The 21551-nt window shown below is 41.9% G+C and overlaps 1 protein-coding gene across 1 annotated transcript in view; it reads left to right on the top strand.

Annotated features, from left to right (window-relative positions):
- Nucleotides 1–21551, top strand: part of SHOC1 (shortage in chiasmata 1) — a 117847-nt gene that overhangs the window by 73572 nt on the left and 22724 nt on the right. The window contains exons 17-23 of the mRNA XM_077818051.1: nucleotides 1442–1514; nucleotides 3401–3467; nucleotides 4077–4261; nucleotides 4780–4924; nucleotides 17376–17487; nucleotides 18561–18682; nucleotides 20693–20786. Coding sequence (XP_077674177.1) covers nucleotides 1442–1514; nucleotides 3401–3467; nucleotides 4077–4261; nucleotides 4780–4924; nucleotides 17376–17487; nucleotides 18561–18682; nucleotides 20693–20786 — 798 coding nt within the window. The remainder of the gene's footprint in view (nucleotides 1–1441; nucleotides 1515–3400; nucleotides 3468–4076; nucleotides 4262–4779; nucleotides 4925–17375; nucleotides 17488–18560; nucleotides 18683–20692; nucleotides 20787–21551) is intronic.

Raw genomic sequence — 21551 nt, 5'->3', positions numbered from 1 at the left:
TCATAGAAAAAAACCTTATGAACTCTACCATTCTTATTCCATCATCATTTGCATCCATGATTACACAGGAACAGCAGTATATTAGTACAACATGTAGGTCAGCAATTGATGTAGTAATGAGCGAGACAACATTGGAAAACTAGGAAGAAAACAGATGAAAATTTTTAAAAATGTGTGCCCAGAGTTAGGCCCCTTGACTTTAATTGGAACTATTGGGTACTCAGCTTTTCAGAATTAGGCCATTTATTTAGTCCTCTGAATACAAATTTAAGTAACCTGCAACAACAGTATTGAACATCTAGATGCTCCCATTACAGTCAGTGGAAGATGTGCGGGATTTGGAAACCAGGCCACTATTTTAAGCACCTGACTTTAAACATCCATTTTTAAAAATTTTATCCAAAGGGACAAATATTCAGAAACTTTATTTCTGCTATGACAGCATTTAGCACAATGATAACATTTACACATGCAACTACCTCATTGGACCCATAAATCATTAAGTTGGACTTGTAAATATTACCACTTGCTCCCACATTTAATTTTGGTTGCAGAATTGGGCCCACAAAAATGGAGGGAGTTGACGACCTCTTAAACATCAGGTCCATAAAGTGTACCCAGACAGTGCCGGTAAAATGGCATTAATCTACTAGGATAATCCTGTGTAGAGCTGACTGTATAGTGTTTCCACTGGTTGTGTACTTGTCAAGTTTTTTTAGCTTATTCCTGAAAATTATACTGAGCATATTGATCGTATAGCACATGGTTCACTTTGTTTCATTTGGGTTGGGAGACAAGGTTGAATATCTCCTCCCATGGGAGAATCTTTTAAAAATACCTGCCCTTTGCTGCAATCTGATCCATTTGAAAGTAAAAGACTTTGGTCATCAACAGTGTTTAATGAGCCTCACACATAAGTTATTTAGTGAGCTCCGTTATGGAAATCTTTCCAAACAGCTCTTCAGTTTGGAGGTGCCATAATTTTAACAAGGAGCTCTCAGGAGTCCCTAAAAGCCCATTCAGCACATTGTTGTAGCACAAGCAAAACTCCAGATACCTTCAGTGTGAGTTTTACCTGTGAATGGAGTATGGGATTGGCTTGAAAAATCTCCTCCCCATGATGGTCTATCTGGTGCTGCAGTAGGAATTCAGTTCCATGACAGCAATTTAAATACTGCCTTTAAATAGTTTATTTTCTTTTTGTGTGTTAATACTCAGGTGTGAGATTTTTTATCTAGAATATCTTTATTCCTGACACTGCATCTCCTTTCATAGTAATACTCTTCTAATATCTTTCAGTAGTAAGCACACAATTATCCTTTAGGAAACAGATTCAGCAGACAGCAAAAAATTAATACTATCTTTCATGTATTGTTCCAGGAAAAGTTGCGTAGACAGAAAAAAATTAAAATGTTAATTTCTTTTACTTGTCTTACATCAGGTACTAATCATAACAAGAATGGACTCTGATCATGAAAAAGCTGCCATCACTAAAACCCTTAGTACAGTAGAAGGTAAATGCTGCTCTTTTGTGCAAATCTTTAGAAGATGAGAAAGGTAACATCAAGGCTGTGCTCCACTCCGCTTGCTTATATCTTTGTGTGTATCTGTCACAGATCCCACTCAAGTTCTCCCTCATGGTCACTGACTAGATTGCTTGAAAGGACCTAGCTGTTAGGTCCCTGGATCTTTTAAGCCTCCCAGAGCCTGAATGGAGTCCAGCCACTACCCCAATCTTTGGGGTCCCTAGGCTTATTTCAGAGCACAGACCTTTTATCTACCATCTTCTCCTGAGACGTGGAACCCAGCTGCCTAATCCCCAAGCTCACTGCTGAGTTCAGCTGAAACGCACCCTCTTCCAGAATCCCACCCGAAGGTGTAGCCTTCTGGTTTACCTTTGAACTCTCTCAGGAGGCCTGGGGTAAGTATGAAGCATATTACACGCAGAGACACTTTGCCCAGAGTCTCACATAATATTGTTTACTAGCTCACCCATCCCTTGGGCAACCAGGTGGGCTCAGAAATCAGGTAGACGCTCCTGCCTCATGCAGGCCCTTACATGTTGGGCTGCTTCTCCTCTTGAGCTGGAAAATAATGGCTAAAAACCCAGACAGCTCAGTATCTCCCTTTTTACAACTTTTAGCCCCTTTATCAGGTGACCTCTACCTTGCCAACTTCAACAGGTGATCACAAACTTGTTCCAGGTAAATGCATTGCTCAGGGAACCTCTCCCCTGCTAAACCAGTTCACCTGGTTGGAAGCCAATCTCTTCTTAGAGCTATTCCATTTTGATGCTATTCCTATTCCATGTAACATCAATTCTCCTTTGCTAATCTTTTGCCCCCAACCTTAGAATTTCAGCCCAACATGGAAGCAAACAGACAATGGAGAAAGCAAAAGGCTGCATCTTCAAACTGGAGTTTGCCACTTGGTAAAGATACCTACAGAAATGCAGTTTTCATAGTAACACTTCATACCATCAGCCAGAATTCCTAAGTTTGTACACACAGATTCCCAAATTATCACAGCATCTCATCTTATACTGCCACTTTTTCTGCACTTCTGTATAAAGTCCCCTTTTTGCTCCCATTGTCTCCTGCCATTCCTGTCTCCAGGCTTTCATTCCTGATACTTTTTATGATCGGAACAGCCTATCAAGCACACCCCTCTCTTCCTTCAAATCCCTCCTTAAATCCCTGATTTTCACTCGGTTGATTGCCTCACCAACAACATATCTGTGCCACCTTGTGTTGAATTATTCTTTTGTGTTTTGTATTAAGATTAGATTGCTTACTCTTTAGAACCAGGGACCCTGTGTCTAAAGTGTTTTATAAATGATGGGTGTATATGCAACACTATAAATAATGAAAATAAACATTTGCTCTTTTATATCTATTTATTAAATGGCTTAGAAACATAGATCAATCTGATTGTCTCATCGACCTTCTGAGGACATTTATATTATACAAAATACATATTGTTCTTCATCCTCTGAAACCTGTTAGCTACATCTCTTTCTGACATATTTTCTGTCGTATATAAAATTTTAAAATGCCAGGGAAAAAAAACCCCACCGTTTTCCCATTTTAAGTTAATTAGAAACATTATTTAGCTAAGCAACATGACAGCTTTTGACTTATCAACAGGAGTCCAGAATTTACCCCATCCTGGGCCTAAATATACAAGGCTTTCAGTATGGGCAGGGTCACAACTTGTCTTCCTAGTTAAACGCGAGATTATTGATGACTACCTCAGGTACAGCACTGTCATTGAGGCTGCACCCCTGAGGTTATAATTTTCTGATTCAGCCCATGTTTGCTGTTTATCACTATATGTCAATTTACACCTGCAGAAGATCTGGTCCTGTCTCTTTAATTGATGTTTAATTCTTTTTAAACAGGTTTAAAAGCCATGGTTTTGAATCCTGAGAAAAGGGGAGTTTTATTAGAGCACAATGTTGTAAGCAGGTGAGTATAATTCATAATTTTTGTGGCCCAAATCTTACAATCCTTAATCAAAATTAACTTCAGAGAAACTCAAAAAGTGAGTTTTGCCGAAGGCTTGGGTAAGTATTTCATGATTTGGGCCTATGTGTTTCATTCTGTAAGGTGATGAACATTCTGGCCCAATCCAAATCAGCAGTTAAGTATAGTAGTTAAGTAGTAACTTTAAGTATGAGTAGTCCTACTGAAATCACTGATGTGAAGAATCCCCAGGGAAAAAAAGAGATATAGATGGGCACTGTAATAATACTGATGATGCAACATGAAAAGCTAATTTACAAGACCCTCTACCCCTTTCCAGTTGAGGTTGTAGAAACTCTCCTAACTTGTTAGCTCATGCCTGAAATGAAAGGTGATAGCAGATAATATGAAGACCTAATGCAGATAACTGGAGTTAGTGAAGTATTTAATAAAAATAATTAAAATTTTCTAATACAGAAAGGATAAACTCAGTTTTTAAATTATCCTTTAAACAACTGACACTGTCTATTCAAGTTTACACATTTACAAGTTTTTATTTTGTACTGGGAGTAATCAGGCTGAAAGATAATTTTCTGGATATTTCTCTTTCAGTCTGAGTAGATGTTCCTGTGTTATTGTACATAATCAGCCCATTGGAGCTGACTTTCCTTGGACACTTTTCTCATTAGTGGTGGAGTATGATTATACAGAGAACTCCTGCTGGAATGAGCTGTGCAAAAATTTGAATATTACTTACGTAACTTTTAAAACCACTCTTCCAGAAACACTTGTAGTGGGTAAGTAAATGCCTCCTAGAATTCAAATGAAAGGTTGGTCTTGCACCTGAAAAAGGGATTTGTATTCTCTAAAATGTTTACAAGTATGTGCCCATAAAAGAGAGAGAGAATAATAATAATAATAATGGCTAAAGCTAAGCATATTAAGCTAGATCGTCTCTTGAATTATGTACATAACAGGAGTAAGGGTGGGAAGAAGTTTTGGATTTGAGCCCAATCCTGGCAAAGATAAGGAGTGAAACGCATTGAGCTCCTGAGAGAACCTCTTTGAATATCTGGTAGTTCAGCATTGATAGAGGCTGTATCCAGTGTTCTTCATGCAGTGGGAGCCTTGCTTCAATTCTGGGGGAATACAAGACAAAACTAGGAAGGGCCTTCTAGAATCTGAAACTATTCGCACAAGAAGAAAATTAAACAGAAATATTTTTAATGAAGATATATATAGTCTACATTTTCAAAAAGATATGTCCATTTGAATACCTAAAACTATCATCTCTTATATTCCCTGTTTTGTGAAGCTGTTACATTATTTATCTTTAAATCTGAAAATGTTTCAGGTGAAAATTTTGGCTGCTTCCTTCTGGAGGTGCAAATTCCATATGTGTTTCTGACATCTGAAGGACTTCTTAACGCACCAGAAATCCTTCAGCTTCTAGAATCCAAGTAAGTGAAATTGACCTGATTACTGATGCATCCATCTGTCAATTTAATTAGGGGCCTCATTTGCTATGGGACAATGTGGGCAGTTGCCCTTCCACCAGACTGGTGTTTGCCTCCTGATTTTTCATAGGTCTATATGCTCCCCTTTGGCCCTCCCCACTGACTTTTCAGGGTATAATATAATCACATATAATGTTCTATATGCTGACACAACTTTTCTTCCCCTAGAATTTTTCTGAAATGAGGCCCCTGAATTTAATCAATTCTATTTATTTTAGGTATTTCCGATGCACTTATCATCTCGTTGATTGATGAGGCTATCTCTCCACTGAGCAATTACAGTGTTAGCATTATAGTGAAGACGACAAGACAAATTTGACAATCACATTCATGGCTCATTGAAGTCAGTGGTGTTACATGGGTGTGAATCAGAGCAGAATGTGGCCTACTGATATTGATATAAGAGATGTTAATAGTGAAATAGCACTTTTATTCCAAATTCTTACTTCAGTCCCACAAAGTTCTCTGAAAATCACCTTTGAGCTGAAATATGTTATGCTTGGGTGCTGCCTAGGACTAATTTTTTTTTAATGTTTTCATAAAAGTATTTTGCTTGTCTTTTTTGTTGTTGTTGTTGTTAATTACCAGGACTACCCTAAATATTAGAAGACAAAAATGTTCCATTTTTCTGATGCTACCAATTTTTCTAATGCTATTTTAAAAGTTAGCAAAATCAAAAACTGTTTTGGATGTTCAAACTTTGTATTCTCACCCTGTGGCATGCAAAGAGTTTAGTCTCCTGAGGGCTGTTATAATTTGGTCTAATTCTGGTTGTTGTCTTGGTGGGTGATTAGTGGAGGGTTGTTTAGTGGCCTGTGATATACAGGAGGTCAGACTGTATCATCTGGTGGTCCCTTCTACTTTAAATTAAAAAAAGAACTAGATAAATTCATGGAGGATTGGTCCATCAGTTGCTATTAGCCAGGATGAGCAGGGATGGCGTTCCTAGCCTCTGTTTGCCAGAAGCTGGGAATGAGCGACAGGGAATGGATCACTTGATGATTACCTGCTCTGTTCATTCCTACTGGGGCACCTGGCATTGGCCACTGTCAGAAGTCAGGATACTGGGCTAGATGGACCTTTGGTCTGACCCAGTATAGCCATTCTTATGTTCCTAAACTCTGTGACTCAACTTGGTATTTACATAATCTTGAATGAGTACTAGCACCTTCAATTTCTTTAAATACCTTTATAACAATAACAAAATTCTGAAGGTTTGAAAATAGTGCACTGCACAGGTGTGTTGTTATTCTCCTTAACAGAAACAGTATCCATTTTAAAAAGAAAAGGAGTACTTGTGGCACCTTAGAGACTAACAAATTTATTAGAGCATAAGCTGTCGGAGATACACTGCATGCATCCAATGAAGTGAGCTGGAGCTCACGAAAGCTTATGCTCTAATAAATTTGTTAAGTCTCTAAGGTGCCACAAGTACTCCTTTTCTTTTTGTGGATACAGACTAACACGGCTGTTACTCTGAAACCTGTCAGTATCCATTTTCTTTTCCCCAACAATCTAAAAGTTCACAGAGTAAACAGCACTTTTAATTATGGAAAAAAATTGTGACGTCTGTTTCTGTGAAGTGTTTAATTATAATTTGCCCTTTTAAGCCTAGTGCTAGTGGTGGCATCTTGCTGAAAAGCATTGCCGGGTTTGATACTAACTGTGAGGCAAAATGAAGAAGAATGACAAAACAGTTTCTAGCTTGTTCTTAATAACAATGTAACAGTCCAAAACCAACATTTTTAATTTCAGTATTTAAAAATTTAATAATTTACTTAATGAGTTCTTCTTAGCACTGAGCTCTGCCCACCCATCTCCAGGATCCCAACAGACTGACTGTGGGCAGAGTAGCCAGAGACCCAGTCAGTGCTTTTTACCTAAATTTTCCTGGAATTGGGGAACCATTGAATGGATCAGCAAAGAATTCTGGTTTCAGAGTAACAGCCGTGTTAGTCTGTATTCGCAAAAAGAAAAGGAGTACTTGTGGCACCTTAGAGACTAACCAATTTGTTTGAGCATAAGCTTTCGTGAGCTACAGCTCACTTCATCGGATGCATACTGTGGAAAGTGTAGAAGATCTTTTATACACGCAAAGCATGAAAAAATACCTCCCCCCACCCCACTCTCCTGCTGGTAATAGCTTATCTAAAGTGATCACTCTCCTTACAATGTGTATGATAATCAAGTTGGGCCATTTCCAGCACAAATCCAGGTTTTCTCACCCCCCTGCCCCCCCCCACACACAAACCCACTCTCCTGCTAGTAATAGCTTATCTAAAGTGATCACTCTCCTTACAATAAGAAAAGGAGTACTTGTGGCACCTTAGAAACTAACCAATTTATTTGAGCATAAGCTTTCGTGAACTACAGCTCACTTCATCGGATGCGTACTGTGGAAAGTTTAGAAGATCTTTTTATATACACACAAAGCATGAAAAAATACTTCTTCCCACCCCACTCTCCTGCTGGTAATAGCTTATCTAAAGTGACCACTCTCCTTACAATGTGTATGATAATCAAAGTGGGCCATTTCCAGCACAAATCCAGGGTTTAACAAGAACGTCTGAGGGGTGGGGGGTAGGAAAAAACAAGGGGAAATAAGTTACCTTGCATAATGACATAGACACTCCCAGTGTCTATTCAAGCCTAAGTTAATTGTATCCAATTTGCAAATGAATTCCAATTCAGTAGTTTCTCGCTGGAGTCTGGATTTGAAGATTTTTTCTTGTAATATCACAACTTTCATGTCTGTAATCACGTGACCAGAGAGATTGAAGTGTTCTCCGACTGGTTTATGAATGTTATAATTCTTGACATCTGATTTGTGTCCATTTATTCTTTTACGTAGAGACTGTCCAGTTTGACCATTGTACATGGCAGAGGGGCATTGCTGGCACATGATGGCATATATCACATTGGTGGATGTGCAGGTGAACGAGCCTCTGATAGTGTGGCTGATGTTATTAGGCCCTGTGATGGTGTCCCCTGAATAGATATGTGGGCACAGTTGGCAACGGGCTTTGTTGCAAGGATAGGTTCCTGGGTTAGTGGTTCTGTTGTGTGATATGTGGTTGCTGGTGAGTATTTGCTTCAGGTTGGGGGGCTGTCTGTAGGCAAGGACTGGCCTGTCTCCCAAGATTTGTGAGAGTGTTGGGTCATCCTTCAGGATAGGTTGTAGATCCTTGATGATGCATTGGAGAGGTTTTAGTTGGGGGCTGAAGGTGACGGCTAGTGGCGTTCTGTTATTTTTCTTTGTTAGGCCTGTCCTGTAGTAGGTGACTTCTGGGAACTCTTCTGGCTCTATCAATCTGTTTCTTCACTTCTGCAGGTGGGTATTGTAGTTGTAAGAATGCTTGATAGAGATCTTGTAGGTGTTTGTCTCTGTCTGAGGGGTTGGAGCAAATGCGGTTGTATCGCAGAGCTTGGCTGTAGACGATGGAATGTGTGGTGTGGTCAGGGTGAAAGCTGGAGGCATGTAGGTAGGAATAGCGGTCAGTAGGTTTCCGGTATAGGGTGGTGTTTATGTGACCATCGTTTATTAGCACTGTAGTGTCCAGGAAGTGGATCTCTTGTGTGGACTGGACCAGGCTGAGGTTGATGGTGGGATGGAAATTGTTGAAATCATGGTGGAATTCCTCAAGGGCTTCTTTTCTATGGGTCCAGATGATGAAGATGTCATCAATGTAGCGCAAGTAGAGTAGGGGCGTTAGGGGATGAGAGCTGAGGAAACGTTGTTCTAAGTCAGCCATAAAAATGTTGGCATACTGAGGGGCCATGCGGGTACCCATAGCAGTGCCGCTGATCTGAAGGTATACATTGTCCCCAAATGTGAAATAGTTATGGGTAAGGACAAAGTCACAAAGTTCAGCCACCAGGTTAGCCGTGACATTATCGGGGATAGTGTTCTTGACGGCTTGTAGTCCATCTTTGTGTGGAATGTTGGTATAGAGGGCTTCTACATCCATAGTGGCCAGGAATGTGTTATCAGGAAGATCACCGATGGATTGTAGTTTCCTCAGGAAGTCAGTGGTGTCTCGAAGGTAGCTGGGAGTGCTGGTAGCGTAGGGCCTGAGGAGGGAGTCTACATAGCCAGACAATCCTGCTGTCAGGGTGCCAATGCCTGAGATGATGGGGCGCCCAGGATTTCCAGGTTTATGGATCTTGGGTAGTAGATAGAATATCCCAGGTCGGGGTTCCAGGGGTGTGTCTGTGCGGATTTGATCTTGTGCTTTTTTCAGGGAGTTTCTTGAGCAAATGCTGTAGTTTCTTTTGGTAACTCTCAGTGGGATCAGAGGGTAATGGCTTGTAGAAAGTGTTGTTGGAGAGCTGCCGAGCAGCCTCTTGTTCATATTCCGACCTATTCATGATGACAACAGCACCTCCTTTGTCAGCCTTTTTGATTATGATGTCAGAGTTGTTTCTGAGGCTGTGGATGGCATTGTGTTCCACACGGCTGAGGTTATGGGACAAGTGATGTTGCTTTTCCACAATTTCAGCCCGTGCACGTCGGTGGAAGCACTCTATGTAGAAGTCCAGTCTGCTGTTTCGACCTTCAGGAGGAGTCCACCTAGACTCCTTCTTTTTGTAGTGTTGGTAGGGAGGTCTCTGTGGATTAGTATGTTGTTCAGAGGTATGTTGGAAATATTCCTTGAGTCGGAGACGTCAAAAATAGGATTCTAGGTCACCTCTCCTTCTGCCCCTCCACCCCCACGAACACGATACAGTTTTTTTTTACAGATTTTTTTACAAGGAGCACCGGTTTGAAAAGGAATTTTCTTTCCTTTAGGCTGCTGGTAAGCAGGTTTCCAAGTAGTTGGAGGTTTTTTCTTTGATTTGGGGCCAGAGCAGAGACAAAGGGAATTGTCTTTTTCTGTAGGCTGACAATCACTATCAGAGAATAGGTATCCTATTCCAGCACAGCAAAATTTTACAGCCAAGTTTTGTTTGTTTATTTCTAAACCTCGGGTGTAAAGTTAGTTAAAAACAGAGAGGTTAGGATGACAAAATCCACAACTCGACAAAAGCTGGCTCTGACAATTAGCCAGATTTCAGGCTGAGGAAAAACAAAGGGAACATGAAAGACAGATAGAACTCATGCGGCTGGAGAAGGAAAAAGAGAGGAAGCATGTGGAGGAGGAGAGGGAAAAAGAGAGGAAACATGCACTGGAGATGGAGAAGGTAAAGGCTCAGCAGAATATACCAACAAACCCTAGCAATCCTTCTCCAGGTACCACTCCCCATCCCAGAAAGTTCCCCACCTACAAGGTAGGCGATGATACTGAGGCCTTCCTAGAAAACTTCGAAAGGGCCTGCCTTGGGTACAACATCTCTACTGACCAATACATAGTAGAGCTGAGGCCGCAGCTCAGTGGACCCGTAGCTGAGGTGGCAGCTGAAATGCCTAAAGAACACATGAACAAGTATGAACTGTTTAAATCCAAGGCGAGAGTCAGAATGGGGATAACACCCGAGCAGTCTTGTTGGAGGTTCAGAGCCCTAAGGTTGAAACCAGACGTGTCATTTACCTGACATGCCTACCACATTGTGAAACATTGGGATGCCTGGATATCAGGAGCAAGTGTTGAATCTCCAGTAAATTTGCCCTTCCTAATGCAAATGGAACAATTCTTAGAGGGGGTTCCTGAGGAAATAGAAAGATACATCCTAGATGTAAGCCCAAAACTGTAATCGAGGCAGGAGAGATTGGAGCCAGATGGGTGGAGGTGGCAGAGAAGAAGAAAACTGGTCGCAGTTGGAGCGGAGACCAGAAGGGACAACCCCAGACCACACCCTATTACTGGGGGCCGCCCAAGGCCCCACCTACCTCCCAAAGAACGCTCCAGACACCTCATCGTCCCACCACCCTGTTCTCCAGCAACCCACCTCGCCCCAGTGACCCGTCAGCTGGACGATGTTTTAAATGTAACGAGCTGGGGCATGTAAAGGCCAACTGCCCCAAGAACCCCAACAGATTACAGTTCATTGCACCGGGATCACACCAGAGGTCCGCAGGCCCAGATACCTCCCAGATACCCTTGGAGCAGAGGGAAACTGTGAGTGTGGGCGGGAAGAAGGTCACCGCGTGGAGGGACACCGGAGCACAAGTGTCAGCTATCCATGCTTCCTTAGTGGACTCCAATTTAATCAACCCAGAGATCCAAGTGACGATTCAACCTTTCAAGTCCAACTCTTTCAATTTGCCTACAGCCAATTTGCCTGTCCAGTACCAGGGCTGGTCAGGAACGTGGACTTTTGCAATCTATGATGATTATCCCATCCCCATGCTGTTGGGGGAAGACTTGGCCAATCATGTGAAGCGGGCCAAGAGGTCACCCGTAGCCAGGCTAAACAAGCCGTGAGGCCTAGCTCTGTTCCGGAAACTTCTAGCAGGACCCAGTCAGAGGTAATGGACCTGGACCCCAGGCCAATGTCTGCAACAGCAGTAGTGGATCCAGTCCCAGAGACCCAGATGGAACCAGTCCCAGAACCGGAACCAGCGGAACAACCAGCACCAGACCATTTGCCAGCACTGAATCCAGTACTTGCAACCTCAACACCAGAGGGCCCCACCGAACCTGAACCGGCAGCAGCCCATAACCCTACACAAGAGGCTCAGCCAGAACTTGAACCCCAACAGAGTGTCCCAGCGGAAAGCGGTTCACAGTCAACGGAAACAGCCCCATCCCCTACATCGCTTCCAGAGGGACCAAGCATAGGTCCACAATCCACTGTGGAACTGATGTCTCCAGCATCAAGGGAATAGTTCCAGACTGAACAGGAAGCAGATGAAAGCCTCCAGAGAGCTTGGACGGCGGTACGGGGCAACCCACCGCCTCTCAGCTCTTCTAATCGATCCAGGTTTGTTGTAGAAAGAGGACTTTTATACAAGGAAACTCTTTCTGGTGGACACCAGGAAGACTGGCATCCTCAGAGACAGTTGGTAGTTCCAACTAAATACCGGGCCAAGCTCTTGAGCTTCGCCCATGATCATCCTAGTGGCCATGCTGGGGTGAACAGGACCAAAGACTGTTTGGGGAGGTCATTCCACTGGGAGGGAATGGGCAAGGATGTTTCTACCTATGTCTGGTCTTGTGAAGTATGCCAAAGAGTGGGAAAACCCCAAGACCAGGTCAAAGCCCCTCTCCAGCCACTCCCCATCATTGAAGTTCCATTTCAGCGAGTAGCTGTGGATATTCTGGGTCCTTTTCCGAAAAAGACACCCAGAGGAAAGCAGTACATACTGACTTTCATGGATTTTGCCACCCGATGGCTGGAAGCAGTAGCTCTAAGCAACACCAGGGCTAAAAGTGTGTGCCAGGCACAAGCAGACATTTTTGCCAGGGTAGGTTGGCCCTCCGACATCCTCACAGATGCAGGGACTAATTTCCTGGCAGGAACTATGGAAAACCTTTGGGAAGCTCATGGGGTAAATCACTCGGTTGCCACTCCTTACCACCATCAAACAAATGGCATGGTGGAGAAGTTTAATGGAACTTTGGGGGCCATGATACGTAAATTCGTAAATGAGCACTCCAGTGATGGGGACCTAGTGTTGCAGCAGTTGCTCTTTGCCTACAGAGCTGTACCACATCCCAGTTTAGGATTCTCCCCGTTTGAACTTGTATATGGCCGTGAGGTTAAGGGGCCATTACAGTTGGTGAAGCAGCAATGGGAGGGATTTACACCTTCTCCAGGAACTAACATTCTGGACTTTGTAACCAACCTACAAAACACCCTCCGAACCTCTTTAGCCCTTGCTAAAGAAAACTTACAGGATGCTCAAAAAGAGCAAAAAACCTGGTATGATAAACATGCCAGAGAGTGTTCCTTCAAAGTAGGGGACCAGGTCATGGTCTTAAAGGCGCTCCAGGCCCATAAAATGGAAGCATCGTGGGAAGGGCCATTCACGGTCCAGGAGCACCTGGGAGCTGTTACTTATCTCATAGCATTCCCCACCTCCAACCGAAAGCCTTAGGTGTACCATATTAATTCTCTAAAGCCCAGAGAATTAAAGGTTTGTCAGTTTACAGCCCAGGGAGGAGATGACGCTGAGTGGCCTGAAGGTATCTACTACGAAGGGAAAAGTGCTGGTGGTGTGGAAGAGGTGAACCTCTCCATGACCCTTGGGCATATGCAGCGACAGCAGATCAAGGAGCTGTGCACTAGGTACGCACCAGCGTTTTCAGCCACCCCAGGACTGACTGAACGGGCATACCACTCCATTGACACAGGTAATGCTCACCCAATTAGAGTCCAACCTTACCGGGTGTCTCCTCAAGCTAAAACTGAGAACGGGAGATCCAGGATATGTTACAGATGGGGGTAATCCGCCCCTCTGGAAGTGCATGGGCATCTCCAGTGGTTCTAGTTCCCAAACCAGATGGGGAGATACGTTTTTGCGTGGACTACCGTAAGCTAAATGCTGTAACTCACCCAGACAACTATCCAATGCCCCGCACAGATGAACTATTAGAGAAACTGGGATGGGCCCAGTTCCTCTCTACCTTGGACTTAACCAAGGGGTACTGGCAGGTACCGCTAGATGAATCTGCCAAGGAAAGGTCAGCCTTCACCACACATCTCGGGCTGTATGAATTTAATGTACTCCCTTTCGGGCTGCGAAATGCACCCGCCACCTTCCAAAGACTTGTAGATGGTCTCCTAGCAGGATTAGGAGAATATGCAGTCGCCTACCTTGACGATATGGCCATATTTTCGGATTCCTGGGCAGACCACCTGGAACATCTACAAAAAGTCCTTGAGCGCATAAGGGAGGCAGGACTAACTGTTAAGGTTGAGAAGTGTCAAATAGGCCTAAACAGAGTGACTTACCTTGGACACCAGGTGGGTCAAGGAACTATCAGCCCCCTACAGGCCAAAGTGGATGCTATCCAAAAGTGGCCTGTCCCAAAGTCAAAGAAACAGGTTCAATCCTTCTTAGGCTTGGCCGGTTATTACAGACAATTTGTACCGCAATACAGCCAAATCGCCGCCCCACTGACAGACCTAACCAAAAAGAAACAGCCAAATGCCGTTCAGTGGACCGAAAAGTGTCAGAAGGCCTTTAACAAGCTTAAAGCGACACTCATGTCTGACCCTGTACTAAGGGCCCCAGACTTTGACAAACCGTTCCTAGTAACCACAGATGCGTCCGAGCGTGGTGTGGGAGCAGTTTTAATGCAGAAAGGACCTGATCAAGAATTCCACCCTGTAGTGTTTCTCAGCAAAAAACTGTCTGAGAGGGAAAGCAACTGGTCAGTCAGTGAAAAAGAATGTTACGCCATTGTCTACGCTCTGGAAAAGCTACGCCCATATGTTTGGGGACGGCGTTTCCACCTGCAAACCGACCATGCTGCACTGAAGTGGCTTCACACCGTCAAAGAAAATAACAAAAAACTTCTTCAGTGGAGTTTAGCTCTCCAAGATTTTGATTTCGACATCCAACACATCTCAGGAGCTTCTAACAAAGTGGCTGATGCACTCTCCCGTGAAAGTTTCCCAGAATCAACTGGTTAAAATCGTCCTTGAGATGTGGAAAATATTGTTAGTCTTTATGTACTTGGTAGTATATTTAGAGATGCATGTGTCTTATTAATTCTGTTTTTCCTAGAGCTCCAGGAAGAAATCCCAGCCAGTGTTTCACGCTAGCTGAGATTTGGGGGGCGTGTCAGAAATATAAAGGGAAGGGTAAACCCCTTTAAAATCCCTCCTGGCCAGAGGAAAAATCCTCTCACCTGTAAAGGGTTAAGAAGCTAAAGGTAACCTCACTGGCACCTGACCAAAATGACCAATGAAGAGACAAGATACTTTCAAAAGCTGGGAGGAGGGAGAGAAACAAAGGGTCTGTGTCTCTCTGTATGCTGCTTTTGCCGGGGATAGAACAGGAATGGAGTCTTAGAACTTTTAGTAAGTAATCTAGCTAGGTATGCGTTAGATTATGATTTCTTTAAATGGCTGAGTAAAGAACTGTGCTGACTAGAATGACTATTTCTGTCTGTGTGTCTTTTTTGTAACTTAAGGTTTTGCCTAGAGGGATTCTCTATGTTTTGAATCTAATTACCCTGTAAGGTATCTACCACCCTGATTTTACAGAGGTGATTCCTTTACCTCTATTTACTTCTATTTCTATTAAAAGTCTTCTTGTAAGAAAACTGAATGCTTTTTCATTGTTCTCAGATCCAAGGTTTTGGGTCTGTGGTCACCTATGCAAATTGGTGAGGATTTTTACCAAACCTTTCCCAGGAAGTGGGGTGCAAGGGTTGGGAGGATTTGGGGGGGAAAGACGTGTCCAAACTACGTTTCCCAGTAAACCCAGTTAGAGTTTGGTGGTGGCAGTGGATATTCCAAGGACAAAGGATAAAATTAATTTGTACCTTGGGGAAGTTTTAACCTAAGCTGGTAAAAGTAAGCTTAGGAGGTTTTCATGCAGGTCCCCACATCTGTACCCTAGAGTTCAGAGTGGGGGAGGAACCTTGACAGCATTATTAAGGATCTACAACCTATCCTGAAGGATGACCCAACACTCTCACAAATCTTGGGAGACAGGCCAGTCCTTGCCTACAGACAGCACCCCAACCTGAAGCAAATACTCACCAGCAACCACATACCACACAACAGAACCACTAATCCAGGAACCTATCCTTGCAACAAAGCCCGTTGCCAACTGTGCCCACATATCTATTCAGGGGACACCATCACAGGGCCTAATAACATCAGCCACACTATCAGAGGCTCGTTCACCTGTACATCCACCAATGTGATATATGCCATCATGTGCCGGCAATGCCCCTCTGCCAGTACATTGGTCAAACTGGACAGTCTCTACGTAAAAGAATAAATGGACACAAATCAGATGTCAAGAATTATAACATTCATAAACCAGTCGGAGAACACTTCAATCTCTCTGGTCACGCGATTACAGACATGAAAGTTGTGATATTACAAGATAAAAACTTCAAATCCAGACTCCAGCGAGAAACTGTTGAATTGGAATTAATTTGCAAATTGGATACAATTAACTTAGGCTTGAATAGTCACTGGGAGTGGCTAAGTCATTATGCAAGGTAACCTATTTCCCCTTGTTTTTTCCTACCCCTCCCCCCCAGACGTTCTTGTTAAACCCTGGATTTGTGCTGGAAATGGCCCACCTTGATTATCATACACATTGTAAGGAGAGTGGTCACTTTAGATAAGCTATTACCAGCAGGAGAGTGGGTTTGTGGGGGGGGGGGGGGAGGGGAGGCGGGAGAAAACCTGGATTTGTGCTGGAAATGGCCCAACTTGATTATCATACACATTGTAAGGAGAGTGATCACTTTATATAAGCTATTACCAGCAGGAGAGTGGGGTGGGGGGAGGTATTTTTTCATGCTTTGTGTGTATAAAAGATCTTCTACACTTTCCACAGTATGCATCCGATGAAGTGAGCTGTAGCTCACGAAAGCTTATGCTCAGATAAATTGGTTAGTCTCTAAGGTGCCACAAGTACTCCTTTTCTTTTTTCAAAGAATTCTGGAATTTCACAGCAGGTCACCAGTCACACTGCCTCTGAGTGTACAGATAATATCTGGACACATACGTTTTTTCCACTGGATATCAGAAAAGGTGCAAGTTTCTTGTGTGACTTAATGCTGGCAGGGTCAGTTTTAGCTCCCTTGTGTTTGCTGAGGATGATGCCCCATAGAGTGGCTCCCCCTCTAATCAACTGACTCGCTCAGAGCCCTGAGCAGGTGGTGTTCATTCAAAGGGTCTTTCACTAACACAAGGAGTGTGGATGCTATTTTGATTCACTTCCCTCACTCTGGCAATTTGAGGGCCACTAGAGGGGAATTTCACTCCTTTCAGTCTCTCTGTGCTGCACAGTGGTAGAGAGGAGGGATATGGCCCTAAATGAGGAAGGAATGGCTAATAATCAGGGTAGCAGGTTGCTAAAATCTTTTTTAGCTGTCAGAGGCAATGTAATACAGCTATAGCTTCTCAACAAGAAGTTAAAAGGATTGACTTTGTTACACTGCAAATCTCAACATCAGAATGTTTTGCTCACTTATAAACATCAGTCTCCGCATTACATAATGTTGTTTCATGAAACTGCAACCTCCTGTGCAGACTGTGGCAGTACATCAAGGTAATATTAAATGAATGTGGAATTAAACCTAACAGAATAAATATTGAAATATTTAAGTCTCACTATATTGATTTTTGACCTTTGAATATATATGTCTTAATTGAAGTATAGTTGGTGGGTTCAGGAGATAGATCAAGAAATTAAAAATCCATATAATTGGAGTTGGAGAATTAAATAAAAGGACTTCACAACAACATTCCTCTCCTTTTAGGAAGATTTCATCATTTCACTTAAATGAAATTTACTGACAGTTTGTGAATTCTGTAGGTACAATATTACTTTTGTTGAGAGAAGTTGCAGTGAATCATTACAGCTCTTTGGAGGTACAGATCGATACATCGTGGTAACAATAGATGAACGCACTGCCATAATTATTGAGGTACAAAATTAGACCAACATGGTCAAATTCCGCACTCAGTTACCTCCCTTAATCTTTCCTTGTAAGCCAGTCTCTCCAGCCATCTAGTCATTTTTGTTGTTCCTCTTAACCCCTTCCTTGAGATGACAGTTTCAGATCCTAATAGCTTCTCATCCCAGAAGTTATTCCATAGTTGAATGAATCCAAAATTCTGTTTACGTCATTGAGGTATTTACTGATTGATCTTGTATTACATCTTCTTTCTACACTTATGCTTGATAACAGAATACCTGCAAAGTTGACCTGCATTATCCCTGTCATCAGTTCTGTTCTAAAATCCCTGAAGTGATTTTGAGAATATTTATTATTAAAGACCCCACACTTGAAAAAGGAGTTGTATAATTGAAAATATGTAGTGAACAATTCAAGTTATACATGACTATATCCTCTCATTGATATGCATGTTAATTCCTTTCATGTAAACAAGATATACATACTTATATAGAGAAGACTTTGCCCTGCACTACGGTCTGAACAACTGAACATGATCATATGCACTTTGTTATTAAAATTCCTTATGTCTGTTCATGTAGTCAGTGTACGACTGAAACTCTACAGCTAAAAAAACTGATATTGCAAGATAAATTGAGTATAAAATCATATATTAATATTGAAAACAGAACACATCTACACCCTCCTACAGCGTAGTATTTAGCCACATTGTACTTTATAAATCCAATACATCCATAGTGTAATACATATAGGTTGATTAAGGTAAAGATTAATAATAATAATTTGCACTTTTATAGTTCTCCGTAAGCCTAAGAACAAACCTGTGCGGTACATAAATATCCCCATTTTACAAACGGCAAACTGAAGCATGGTGAGGTCAACTGACTTGCCAAAATTCACACAGAATAAAAGTCCGAATAGAATCTACGTTTCCTGGCTTCCAGTCCAGTGAGCTTTATCCACTTAATAAGGCTCCTTCTCAACTGTAAAGTTTACATTATAGTGATGCACATTTTAAATCTTACAGCAGCCTTGTAAATATATTCAGTTTTTTTACCTTTTTTGTGCTAATTTTGCTGTAGACTTTGGAAGAACTGAATTACGAGAAATCCTCTGATAATATCATATTAAGACTGGTGACACTATCACTCCAATACAGTTGCTGTTGGATCATTTTGTATTCCAGAGAGAGACTGAATTCAGAGTAAGTTAAACATTCATTCTACTAGCATGGTATTACAAAGCAGAGTTGTCACTATGCAAAATGATTTACTATGTTACGAATTACACCCGGTAGGACACGCACACAAGTGCTACGAATTACACCTGGTAGGACACGCACACCAGTGCTACGAATTACACCTGATAGGTCACGCACAGTTCGAATCTAGGCTGAGGCACAGAAATAAAGTCCACAACTGCAGAGTTCCCAAAAGACACTAAGTTTATTACGCTCGAGCGTGATGCCCCCCTGCTAGCCAGGAGGGGACCCTGAATGCAGATTATACAAAGGTTATATACCTTTTAGCAAAGCATGTTGCCCTCGTGCATCGGAAACCTTAGCCAATAAACAAACCCTTGTCTTATCTACCACCTATCCCTGCTTGGTGCATTCCTCGTGCTATACCAGTATGTTAATTACATAGCATGGTCCTAAAGCCATGCATCAGTAACTTTTATTATCAGGATGGGAGGCCTCACATCAAGGCCAAGAGACAGGGAGTTAGAGACTGATGAAAACCAGATACTGGGAGTCAAGGCAGGCTGGAGACAAGGAGGAGGATTTTCACAGGGATTCAGTATCTAAGGATTACTCCTCCTGGTGTATGATGTGCTGGCATTTAAACAATGGTGGGTCCCAAACCAAAATGGAGTCACATGTGCTAACTTTTCCTGAACAACTAGAACTAAGTAACTTAACAAAATGTTAAAAGAGATATGTTAAAAGATGTTAAACAAAATGTTAAAAGAGATAAACCATTCAGTTTTAAAAAGAAATTTACTTTTCTAAGCAGTTAATACTTAGATCAGACATCCTTTGATATTAAAAAAGGGAAAATCAACATATCTGGAGACAATACTGGCTTGACAACAGTAACCATTGGAACCGCGCATTGTAATGCACTACAATAAACTAATGTCCTACAAGTACATGTCCGTTAATCATGGCATCAGCATTATATCCCACCTGGCAGCTATGCATGTATTCTCCAAATCTGTCAATCATTTCCAGTGACCCTTCTGCTTTTGCTCCAGAAGCTCTGCCTCGTTCATAAGTAGTTCCTGAATCTCTGATTCTGCTGTCTCATGTAACCACCGTTTTCTTCCCATAAGCCTTCTCTTGTAAGCTAGTGGTAAGCAGTACATTCTCCCTGCACTGGCTACCTTCTCTTTGGACTCTTTCCCTTATTAACTGGGTTCCCTTCCAGTGCTGTTGCCTCATAGCACTGATTGTGCACTGAAGACTGACATCATTTTTCTCCCTCACAATGCAGCCTCTCCTATTGAGTGATTCAGCTGCATTCCGGTTGCTCCTTGCAGAGCTATTTATTAATTAATGTTCACAGAGCTGTAGTTAATATTCAGAATTCTGGCTGGCAAACTACATAGTCCCAGAAGAATTTGTCTGTCATTTTGAAAATATTATATGCAGCTATCAAATATCTGTAATGTATAGTGCAGGGGCGGATGCAACCTCCTGCATCCAATGAAGTGAGCTATAGCTCACGAAAGCTTATGCTCAAATAAATTGGTTAGTCTCTAAGGTGCCACAAGTACTCCTTTTCTTTTTGCGAATAACTCTAGTGTAATTGCAGTATGAAACAAAACAAAAAATAAATACAAAAGAGAGCATGATCTATTATTTATGTATTATTTCAACAATACTGGTAAGAACAAAATTAGGAAGTATAATATTGGATAATAATCCAATAAATACCCACAGCCTGGTGCAGAGTTGAGAACCCTGGAGGTAGGGGTGATGGCCTGGCGAGCAAGCCTGCCCCTCACTCACCCCACAGCAACAACCCAGTCCTGTAGGTCTGGGCCTGGGCTTGGTGCCCCACTCCAGGTGTTATGACATGGCACACAGGGTCATAGTACCACTCAGGTTCAGCACCCTTAGTTTCATGATTTCTGTAGGTGCAATTGAACCTAAACTAAAGCTGTCCCTTGTATAGTTATTTATAGTGAGTATAATGCAACTCTGTTTCAGGTACAGCCTCACAGGAAAGACTCTGCATCATCTATCCTTAATTTATGCTGCTTTGGTTCCATTTTCACAGAAATCAGAAGACTTTGAAGTGAAGGTAATTTCTTTAGTAAAGATGTCTATAAGTCTACTTCAATATCATAAAACCACCTCTATGCCATTACCAAAACATTTGATAAAGCATGTACTCAAAATAAAACTTATGAAATATTTTAAATTTAAATACCTGATTAAAATGAAATGTAGGAGCGTGATCACTGCTATTGAATGAGGCTCGGATTGACTTCAATGGACATTGAATAGGGCTCATACTAAGAATCAGAAATAGCTGTGTTTTACCACTAGAGGTCATAATACTCAGAAAACATAATTTTATCAATCCATTATTGTGTATATGAACCCAGCTATATTATCTTAGTTTTTGTAGTGTGGTGTGGCTTACATTTTGTCTCACAAGTCAAAGCTAATGTCACTGTTTGTAAAAAGATACTAAAGAAGGTGATTTACAAGATTCTTCAGAGACAAATCTATTGTTTTAAAAGTGAAAAAAAAAAGCTTTCTCTACGGGTGTCATTATACCAGCAAACTTTATAATTGGGGCAGAGGGATGTACTAAGTGCACTAAGAAGAAATTTTATCCATTGTGTACTAAGAAGAAAGTTTATAAAAATGTTTTTTTCTATAACAATTTTACCAATATTTGGAGTAGTAGAAATTAAAAAAAGAGGGGAAAGTTTTCGTGATTCATCAAGTTGGTATGTGTGACTAGCTGATATAAATGCATAAAATAAATTGCAAAGATAAGGTGATTTACTGTCACATATACATTCAAATCTGCTGCAAAGTTATCCTAGTCAAATTA

Source organism: Eretmochelys imbricata, chromosome 5 (genome assembly GCF_965152235.1).
Source record: "Eretmochelys imbricata isolate rEreImb1 chromosome 5, rEreImb1.hap1, whole genome shotgun sequence".
Lineage (NCBI taxonomy): Eukaryota > Metazoa > Chordata > Testudines > Cheloniidae > Eretmochelys > Eretmochelys imbricata.
This window is presented reverse-complemented; position numbering and strand designations above follow the sequence as displayed.